General features: G+C 30.3%; 2 protein-coding genes across 2 annotated transcripts in view; both read left to right on the forward strand.

The window, feature by feature from the left end:
- LOC126897466 (uncharacterized) overlaps positions 1–11,490 on the forward strand; it is a 169,952-nt gene that overhangs the window by 45,131 nt on the left and 113,331 nt on the right. The window lies entirely within an intron of this gene.
- Positions 3,363–11,490, forward strand: part of LOC126897474 (uncharacterized) — an 18,441-nt gene continuing 10,313 nt past the window's right edge. The window contains exons 1-3 of the mRNA XM_050671115.1: positions 3,363–3,482; positions 3,545–3,602; positions 4,948–4,959. Of these exons, the coding sequence (XP_050527072.1) occupies positions 3,480–3,482; positions 3,545–3,602; positions 4,948–4,959 (73 nt within the window). The 5' untranslated portion in view covers positions 3,363–3,479. The remainder of the gene's footprint in view (positions 3,483–3,544; positions 3,603–4,947; positions 4,960–11,490) is intronic.

The following is an 11,490-nucleotide window of genomic DNA, read 5'->3' on the forward strand; positions in this document are numbered from 1 at the left end:
AAATTAAACACTATCTAAAGATTTGCATCGAAGCGTTTTTTTTTTATAGTGATTTTAATCACTGTCAGATATCATTATACTTGATCCAACTATACCACGTCACAACTGTGCCGCGACCCCCCTGTGCTGGGTTTTTTTTTTTAACTTTATAATGCTATAACATATTGAAAAGTGTATGGATCAACATAATTTTTTTATGAGAAATAATATTTTTTAATAATCTCTCTTTCATTCGATATACTTTATCTGAATCAGGATATTAATAACGAATTAGCAGATCATGTTTCTTTTGGTATAATCCACCTATTTTTTTAAATTAAACACTATCTAAAGATTTGCATCGAAGCGTTTTTTTTTTATAGTGATTTTAATCACTGTCAGATATCATTATACTTGATTCGATTATGCCTCGTCACCACTGTGCCGCGACCACTCTGTACTGGGTTTTTTTAGACTTGATCATATTAATATAACTTATTGACATATAGAATTTTTATTTTCATTTTTGTATTAATGTTTACTGTTATTGTTATAATTTTATAATTTTATAATTAATAAAAAGGTTTCAATTGTAACTTACATTAAGTTGTAACTAAATAAATGAAGAATAAAAGGAACACGAAAGCAGTCTATTTCAGTAAATTTTTCAGGAAAGCAATAGGAAGTTTTTATCCTTTTGTTAATAAAACAAAAATAGATGTTCTAATATTAGCAAAATTAAAACATTATCCACCTGATAAGATTTCATTACTATAGGAGATATTGCTCCTTATTAGATACCAATTCAAATTATAAGATTAAAATCGGTAAACTACTAATATGGACGACTGACTTTCAGCTTCAATGGGAAGCTGAGAATGTACTTTTTCCTGTTTCCATAAAATATTTTTCTATTATAAATAATTATAAATTCTAGTATTTACAATTTTATTATACTATCAATGGTATAAAAAAGTTGTAACATATTTATTTAAAAAAAACCCTTTTGCAAATAATCAAGCAGTACTAAAAATCCCCACAAAAAAATTAGTGATGGATGAGGTAAGTTTACATCCTTAAATTAAACTAAAAATAAATTTAACATGCCTTTAAGTTATAAGGGATGATTCTAAAAAGTAACTATTAGTTGNATAAATTTAACATGCCTTTAAGTTATAAGGGATGATTCTAAAAAGTAACTATTAGTTGATCAATCAAGAAATATATGCTTAAAAATATTTAAAATGTTTTCCAATGTTAAAAACATTGTATTTATTTTTTTAGTAATCGAGTAGTCATAAACCACTTGATAACTTGCAAAATAAATAAGTCACCACCACTCCGTTATCTAAATAGTTGTAATAATAAGCACTAACTATTAGGCAATTATTTTATATAAATATATAGAAATTTCATATACAAATCCACAATCAATATTATTCATTTTATTTTTATTAAAAAATCCTCACTAGTACAATCCTAATTTAAATAGAACGTGTACTTTTAAATAATTATGACTGATTTTTTTGACAATACATCGTTGGGAAATGACAGGATAAATTTTTATTTTCAAACAAAAATTCAATAATGAAGCGTATTTTGTTTAGTTATTCAAACATTCTATATATTAAATTAAAAATAATAAGAATAATGCTTTGAACACATATTAGTACTCTATTCACATTTATGTAATTATACAAATGTCCGACCGTGATTTACTAATTTGACTATATAAACTACTGTTAAAATTAGTAAATCACGTTGGTACACTATATATGTATGTACAAATAATTGAGATAAATAATTGGTTTTTATCAAAACTAAAAAACCCAGCACAGGGCGGTCGTGGCATAGTTGGATCAAGTATAATGATATCTGACAGTGATTAAAATCACTATAAAAAAAAAACACTTCGATGCAAACCTTTAGATAGTGTTAAATTTTAAAAAATTATTTAAATTTTTTCAAAATTATTCCAAAAGCTACATGATCTGCTAGTTCCTTATTAATATCCTGATTAAGATAAAATATGTCAAATGAAAAAGGGAATATTAAAAAATATTATTTCTCAAAAAAAAATTATGTTGATCCATACATTTTTCAAAAAGTTATAGCATAATAAAGTTAAAAATGTAAAATAAAAATCGAAAATTTTCACACAAAAATAGCATTCGGTAGCCATTTTCACCGTGAAGATAAAATAAAGTCCGAAATTTTTTTTTTGCATAATAAAGTATATTAGCTTCTTTGCGAATCTGAGAAGGTATTATTTTACTATGATGTGTTTTTTTTTTGTCTGTTACCGCTTTTTCTCAGCACTCACCGAACCAATTTCTTTCAACGATACTTAAAAAGATCACAAATGATATCTAGTCAAAGACATTACCATCAAAAATTGAAAAAATTTCCTTCGTTTCCCGTAAATGAGGGATCCCTTCAAAAAATGTACGTATCATTTAATATATTTTTTTTATAAATTAACCCTTTACCACAGGGGGGATTTAAAATGACTTTTTCACAAAAAATTAATTTTTTCAACTTGACATTTGAAAATGTTCCGGAAGGATTGACACTTATATATATATATATATATATCTTAAATTAAAGTTAATGTAATATACTTTATCATGAAAAAAAAAATTTCGGACTTTATTTTATCTTCACGGTGAAAATGGCTACCGAATGCTATTATTGTGTGAAAATTCTCGATTTTATTTTTTACATTTTTAACCTTATAATGCTATAACATTTTGAGAGATGTATGGATCAACATTTACATTAACAATTTTGTTGAGTTATTCTGATAAGTTGGAATAAAAAATATTTAAAAGGAGAATTAGATCTGATGACTTTGTAAGATATCCTTTTGAATAACTATTAGGTTTATTTTTTAAGAAACTAAGTTAGTTCAATTAATGTTATGCAAATTATTTTATATATAGAAATTTCATATTCAAATAATGAATAATCTAATTCTCTTTATATGATTTGTAATCCAATATTCTCCCTAGTACTCCACTAATTTGACTAAGACTTAAAATCTCAAATGATTTTTATTAGAGATGTTTTTCTTAAGCTATTTTATTAAAAGATAAAAAAATTGATTTATTAATTAACAATTTAATTCAAATCATATTCCATAAAACCAACACGTGACTCAATTTAAATTATTCTCGAAAAATCTTTCATTTTAGTCAGTTTGGATAATGTATTTTTATATTATCATAAAAATGTCGCAAATATTAATATATTTGTATAAATCCAAAAAGATCTTGCTCCATTGTCAAATTGCCTTGCTTTCCAATGTGTTACAATTTTGTCATTAATATTTTCGATAATAATAATTTATTTTAATAAGATTGTTTGCGCAATTGTATATATTAATTTTACTAAAATAATAAGTTCATAGTTTAAGTTGAAGTCAGAATCACCTGATTCAAAAGAGAAAATTTTAGTGTGCAGTTTATTACTATTTCTGAAAAATTCTAAGTTAAAAAAAAATGGTATGTTATAATTAATTTAATGCGCCATGATTAAAAATTTTATTGTATTCAATTTTTTTTAGACGATGCTCATTTTATTCGTTATTTTATTATTTTCCTGCTTTTTTTATGTACCAGAAGGTAATTCTAACATATAATAAATATTATACTTTTTCAAATCAATTAATTTTATACTCTTATATGGTTAAACAATTTTATTACAATCATCTTTCAATAGAAAGGTGAAAATAAGATACAAAAATTTAATCATTAGAAATGACAAACAAAATTAATTTTCCTTTAAATTTTTACTTGATTTTCTTTAAATAATAATTATATTTTTGAAGTGAAACTTCTTTATACAGGGTCCGAAAAAAAACAGATTATCGAGTGTTACGGTAGGCCACGTTCGTCATCATGGCCGGCCACTGTCGGCATCTTATAATAAATACTATATTGGTCAATAATAATAAATTTAATTCATTTCAATTGAAAATAAAATTTTTAAGTAAATTTTTTTTATTTTATCTCAATACAAAACCTAATATTTTATCAGCTAATTGGTTCTGAATGAAGTTTCACTTCATTTACCTCGTAACACGCACTGGTTTGTTTTTTTATTATACTTATATAAAAATGTGAAAATCAATTTGTATTTCAATGAACTGTTACAGTTTTAATTTTACGAGTGCAACCCAATTTATAAATAAAAAACCGATGTGTAACCGTGACGTTAGAACTAAAGTTTTCTTATTATTATTTTGTATTATGATTTTATTTCATTAATTCATTAATAAAACTAAATATACAGTATGATTTATTAAATATAGAGTGATCTGTTAAGTATGTGTCATGCAATATTTAAAAATATACATTTTTTTGTTTTTAATCATGGACCTTAATGAACTGTTTCACAAGAAAAATAAAATTTCTACGACCATCCCCAATACTTAAAACTTGTATCATCATATAAAAATAATCGTAGGTTATCATTTAACTTTCGGAAGTAAACCATATAAAATACACACAATTTTTTTTTACAATATACTTGATATTAAAAGAGTTTTTAAGACTAAATTATATTTTATATACACATTTCAACAACAAATGATTACTTAACGGAAAAATAGATAGTAGTATATTTAATAAATCACACTATAAACAATTGCATTTTATAACATATTTTTCATAAAAAAAAAAAAAAATTTTGAATTTCCATAATTTTATGAAGGCAATTTAATTTTTTTCAAAAGTAAATAAATTGTTTATAGCTACAAAACATATTTCGGTCCAAGTGAGACCGAGATTGAGTGTTCACAAACACAAAAAAAAATTAATACCTTCTCAGCTTCGCATCGAAGATAAAAAAGCCATTTTCAAAAATGTCTAAAAAAAACCCTTTTGTAAATAGACAAATCAAATAATAATGTTATATTGATGAACATTAAAATTTATTTATTTATTTTGTTAACATTATATGGAACAGGTAGCACAAGTGGTAAGATATTTAATTATACCTAATTAATTTTTAGTATTATATAATATATTTTTTTCCTTGTAGAAAAGGGTTAAGAATATGGGTGGTTCAAATTATTATTCACCTGAAAAGAGTGGCTGGGGTGGTCGGGGCTTCTCGTACACAGGGCGGTGGCACAAGGGATACTGTTGAGCACGTATGTTTTGATGTGTCTAGCCGGGGACATGGTGGTGATTTTTATGGCTTGATTTAAATATTCAAACATTTATTTGTATTATGATAGAACATATTTTCTAAGTTTACTTTGACATGAAATATAATTTTTATAAATTTTTTTCTTTGAATAATAATAACAGCGTTAATTATTTAATTAAAAACTTAGTTACGCCCCTAAAGGCAATGATGTTTATATTTTTATATATATTACATTTAATTAGATATATTACATTAGGGTGCCCCTTATTTATAAAATTCAAAAATTACAAAGTGCCACCCCCTATAATTACTCGAATACATGAAAAAATAAATTGTACAAAATTTGGAGACAATTGGTCGACTCTAAGACGTGCCCCAAAGGGGTTAAAAATAACCCACCAAGGGTGATTTTTTAGTTTTTTATTTGTCTATCTCAAAAACTTTAGCTTTTGTGAAAAAGTTTATTTGGATTTTTTTTGTAGGTATACAACTTTTATACAAAAAGTATATTAACAAAAATTTTCGAAAAGTTCTTATTTAGCCCTAAAAACGTATATGTTCTATTCTTACCGTTAAAATTATTAATTTATAAATCGTTCATTGTAAAAACAAAAAAAAATTCATTGAACCGTTGTTTTAAATTTGATTTTCTATACATTTTTAATTCTACATTTTTTCTATTATTTACTATTCAAAACCTACAATTTTTTTAATTTTAAATTTAAAAAAAAACACATCAGAGTAAAATTAATACCGTCTCAGCTTCACATTGAAGCTAAAATAATGTTAACTTACAAATTTATATACTATCAGAAACTATTTACAAAAAAAAACTTACTAAAAAATTTACTACATATTTCAAATAATTTATCTTTTTTAAAATTCTTAGCATAATGTGCTTTTATTGCAATTATAAAAACAACACTGGTATTATGTAACAATTTGTAATAGGTATTGTTTTTGTGCTTCGTCTTTTGTTTTGTTTTCTTTTGGCGGTTGTGTTTTAGGTGCCTGTTTTTTTAATGAAAATATACATATTAAACTAGCAAATAAATAAAAAATTATCTAATTAAGAAAATGACTGATTGAAAATAATTTTTGTATTAGTACTTTGGACTTAATTAAAAATTTTAAATTTAGAAAGGAGGAAGAGAGTGGCAGAGTAATGCCAAATGATGAAAAAAAACCCACACTTCACCCTTACTCTATTTTTATAATAGTTAGAACTTCAGTAATCACTGAAGTGTACAACCAATACATAACTCTTGGTTTAGGACGCCATGTCTTTCTCAAGGTTTTGCTGCAAGTCCACAATGTGGTCATTGCCTTTTTGATTCTTGACTCAACATGTGATTTCTATTTTAGCTTACTATCTAAGATAATTACTAAGTATTTTACGTACGATTTTAAGCTAATTTCTTGTCCATTCAGAGTAAGAGTGTCAAGATTGTCTAGTCCTGCTCTCCTTCTAGTGAATATAACGACCTCTGCTTTACTTTTGCTTTATTTATTGCTTTATTATAACCATGTATAGTGTTTAGCCTCTGTTGTGCTAAGTCTATAATAGTGTCTGGGAATTTACCCACCACTGCTATAACTAAGTCATCCGCATAGGCTTGTGTATAACAGTATTTGTTTAACTCTTTATTAAGTGAGTCCAATACTAGACACCATAGCAAGGGGAATAGAACCCCGCCTTGTGAGCATCCCTGTTTAATACTCTTGATTACTTTGGTTTCATTGAGCTGTCTCATAATGGAGCGTTCCTTAAGCATGGTTTCTATCCACTTAATAATAAGTGGTTCTATTCCATGCTGTTGTGCAGGTCCACACATAGAATTGAAGGGAGTATATGTCCAGGAATATACCTACTGCATAAATTTTATGCTCCACAGCTTTCTCTATCTTAGTCGTTAGGCAGTGTGAAGCTGTGTCAGTAGATTTCCCCGTTTTGATACGCATGTTGACTTTCATGTAAAGGGTGATCCTTTAAAGGCCCCTCATTAATGTACCTATCAATAAGTTTCTCCATAGTCTTAAGGAGAAATGAAGTAAGACTTATTGGCTTGTAGGATTTTACTTTATATAGTTAGTCCGTTTAGGTTTGGGTATAAACACTGACATTTCGTCAGCTTTTCGGTTCATAACCATAGACAAGGCATGCCCTAATTATTTTGCAGAAATGGGGATGATTAACTCTAACTCTTTTTGCAGACGTACAGGGAAAATTTCGTCACAGCCTGCAGTTTTGAAACTGCCAAAGGCTTTTATTGCCCATGTTATTCCACTTTGGGTTATCACTTTTCTGGTTAGTTTCCAATCAGCTCAAGTCACACGTTTTTCCTGTGCATCATATGACTGTTCTTTGTTATTAATTATAGAGTCAGGAAAATGTGTGTTCATCAAATATGATAATGTTTCATTATTGTTATTGGTAAAATGCCGTCTGGCAGTAGTATTGCCTCGACAGTTTTGTTTAATCCATTTCTTAATGATCGCAAAAATCTAGTTGCTATAGGGAGTTATTGTATATCCCCACTTCCAGCTTTCTATTTTGGTCTTTTTCAATGCAGATTTTTAGTTCCTTTGGGCATCATTATAGGATTCCCAGAATTGTTCCAAATCTGATGTCATTGCTTTATTTAAGAGCTTACGTGAGCTCTTTATTAATTTAGATAGGTTAGCATTCTACTAAGCTACACACTGTCCTGTACCTTTCCTTTCTATTAAAAGACAGTTTTCTTTGTAAACTAGACAATGGAGTCCTGTAATCTATTTACAGCCCTTTCAGTGTTCTATCTCGATCCCAATCTAAACTGTAGGTTATTGAGGTCAAGAGAAATATCTGCCCTGTAGTTGACCTAGTTTGTTCTTTTTGAGTTCCTATAGTACTCTGTCTCAACTTTGTTAATTTTCAAAGTGAATCGTAAGTGCCTATGAAAGAGAAGGTTCAGAGGACACTTTCCAACCTTTAATCTTTTGAAGTAACCCTTTTGAACAAACTGTCAAATAAATGACTTCATGCTTGATCCTGATTACATAGGTACGTTCACTACCACCTCTGTTCAGTATACTTAGGTCTGTAGTCAGCAATAGATCCATTATAACCTCTCCACTTTGGTTGATGTTACTGCTCCCCCAAATAGTGTGGTGTGCATTAGCATCCATACCTAGGATTAGTTCTAATTTTTCATTTTTGCAATAATTAAAGAGCATAGTTAGGTCCCTAACTTGGAGGTGACCTCATATGGTAAGTATCCTGAAGCTACTATAATACTTTTACCATCATTTAGTGTTACTTTAATAATAGTCAAGTCTGCACTTGATAGATTAAGTATCAGGCTGGCTTTAACTTTATTATTAACCAAAACACAAGTTCTTAATTTGTCTGATTGTTTATGGAACAGTTTAAAATTCCTTATATTTAGCCCCTTAATCTGGTCACCATTAATCCATGGTTCCTGAATAAGTGCTATTTGTAAGTTTGTTGTATGCCTCTCAGTTAGGGTCCTTAGTAGTACACTACTGGCCCTCTCACTGTGATGCAGATATATTTGCGTGAATTGAATTCTATTGTCCGCCATTCTGAGAACTGATGTTGACGCTTTAGAAAGCACTCTGTACTGGAAGTGATGCAGATGTCTGAAATAGTCCCTGTATCGCACAACCCTCCCTGTGGGTGGTGTCCCCCCCAACAGGTGGCTACCGTTCCTTAGGTATGTTCTCCGCATTTTCTTTTGGATCCGTGGAGTGATTTCCCTGACCTTGTTGTTGAGGATGGTGGTTTCCTGGGTCCTTTTCCTTACGTAACCCACTTTGTTCCTTCCCTTTCGAGGCAGTACTAAAGTGAGTCCGTTTACTTCTTACCTGTGCCTTGCTTCCTTTCGCGAGTGGCACTGGTGATTCTTCAGCCTTTCTCTTCCCAGATTTTTTCACATTCTTCTGGGCTGGTGACTGCTTGGCAACATAGTCCGCGAAGCAAACTCTGCCCATTCCAAAATATAAACTGCACTTTAGTTCCTCAAGTTGGACTATGCTCTTCTCGTCCACACTTTGGAACAAAATAAATCCTTTTGGGACAACCTTTGTTTCATGGTGGACTTTCCAGTTCGGCGTGTTCAGCCCAGAGTTCTGTTTTTCCAAAATGTTTTTGTATTTTTTTGGCAGCCCTGTTATATGAGTAACTATCCTTTTGTACTTGATCGGGTTGTAGGCTTCCATTTGGATTTCTGCACCATCTCAAGGTTTTATCAGGTTGACATGATCATTGAGCCACTTAAGTGAGCTCTCTTGGGCTGCACTGTTCATAAGTTCTCCATCATAAATCTGGTGCCTTCAAACCTTGGTACATCGGTTCCATCAGGACCTGACAGTATCAAGCCTCTAACACAAGATTCAATGAGTAGCCCCTGCTCTGTGGTCAACTTGTTAGTGGGGTACCTGCGAGGATCAGAGCCACTTTTTTATCATTAGTTACCACATCTCTATAGGTCCTTGTCCTCAGGTTTTTGAGCTTCGGTTCCCTTTGACTTTTTCAAGTCATAGGTTCCCTTGTCTCTCTTCTTTGTTAGGGTCTTTTGTCCCTCCATGATTGGTCGGTTCCTCTTCAGATTGCGCCTCTGACTGCCTCTCAGTTTACAGGTCTAAGATTTAGACCCGAGCAATTTTGTCAGCTACTGCTCTCATTTGATCTTGCGATTCCTGGTCTGCATTTGTTGACGTTGCTGTCTCTTTGCTAGTTGACGGTTCACCAAGTGTCCCGTTGTTCGCATTAAGACCTTCAAGTTTGGCGATTCTTCTGTGAAGAGTCGCCAGTTTACGTTCTTGTTCCGACAGGTTGTCCGTAGGATCCCTGTTCGTCTCAAGTTCGTTATTTTGTAATGTTTGTATGTTTTTATCCATATAGTTCCCATGAGTAGTTGAGAAATAAAGATCCATCACAGCAGAGCTCATTACTGTGATAAGGCTGTATACTCTATGGTGCGCCAGGTGCAATAGAGGATCCCATGGTCACTTTACCTTTCGGCTAACTACCCTGTGACAATTTAGCAACCCTTTTACTTGGTATGGCTGGGTTAGAGGGGTCTATTCGCTGTTAGCAAGCAGGTGTGCCCAGGCCTAATGGTCCTAACTAACCAAAGTAATGACCGACTAAGATCAGTGGTACGTGTTGCCACCCCCACTGAATTAACTAGAGTGCGCGGGGTTGTTAGACCCATGATCCTTGCGGATCCCCTTGCAGGTATCTATAATACTTAGTCATTAAAATTAAAAAAACAACATATTTTTTATCTTTACCGTTGAAATCACTTTTATTATGTAATGTTGCAGAATTTATATCAGTTTTTAATAAATCTTATCAGTTAATGGTGTGTGCATTAGGTATTATGTATGCCCCCAATTATAAAATTAGCTTATATACCAGTCAACCGATCCAATGGTCAGTACCCGGTTTGTTGTGACAGTTGACCGCACACAGTGCATCCCTACACTCTTGTATTCTCCCTATGAACCAGTTCAATGTTGGCACCCCCACCGGGCGTTCATCGTTTCCGCCAAAATTGACCGTATCGTTTCCGCCAAGCATCGTTTCCGCCAAATCTGAATAAGGTCGTTTTTTCGTTTCCGCCAAACTGATCTTCTACCTGTCTATCTAATAAAAAATTTGAGAACCATTTAGCTTTATCCATGGTAGGCAGCTACCCGTACCAAAATTTTCGGCATTTATTAGTTATAGAATTCAATGTTACGTCCAGGTCTGTATTTATGATTTTTGCGTGGGGTATTAATATTAATGTGTAAAATAAAGTAATTTTTTACATTATTTTTTTTCCCATCGCTATCAATTGACATTTCCCCTCCTTAACCACTCTCTAAATAGAGTCACATCATTTTGGATAATTACTTATTTTATCACATAAGTACACTTTTATAAACAAAATATGGCGTTTTACCAAAGGTAAATAAATTATAATAGATAACTGTCTTAAGAATGTATATATATTTTTGTAAAAAATAATAAAAATATAGTTTATAAGAAAATATAGTCATCAAAACATTGAAATAAAATTCAAATATTAATTATGTGCTTAAAAAATATCTAATATGTGTAATAATATAATAAAAAAGAAATCTATGAACTATACATTTTTCGGTAGTTGTTGGAAAGTAATTTCATAAATTCAAGTCTGCTAATTTATTTAACTTATCAATTGCCTCTTTTATTTTATTGAAACGGATTTCAATTTTATTCCGTACGCTTATTGAGATTACGTTATTAGAACTATATATTTTAATGTAATTTTAAGATTGAACGTTTTCTATTAAAATTTTTAAAAATATATTAATTAAAATTAT

The sequence above is a fragment of the Daktulosphaira vitifoliae genome, unplaced genomic scaffold (assembly GCF_025091365.1).
Source record: "Daktulosphaira vitifoliae isolate Bord-2020 unplaced genomic scaffold, ASM2509136v1 Scaffold_2, whole genome shotgun sequence".
NCBI classification, from domain to species: Eukaryota; Metazoa; Arthropoda; class Insecta; order Hemiptera; family Phylloxeridae; genus Daktulosphaira; species Daktulosphaira vitifoliae.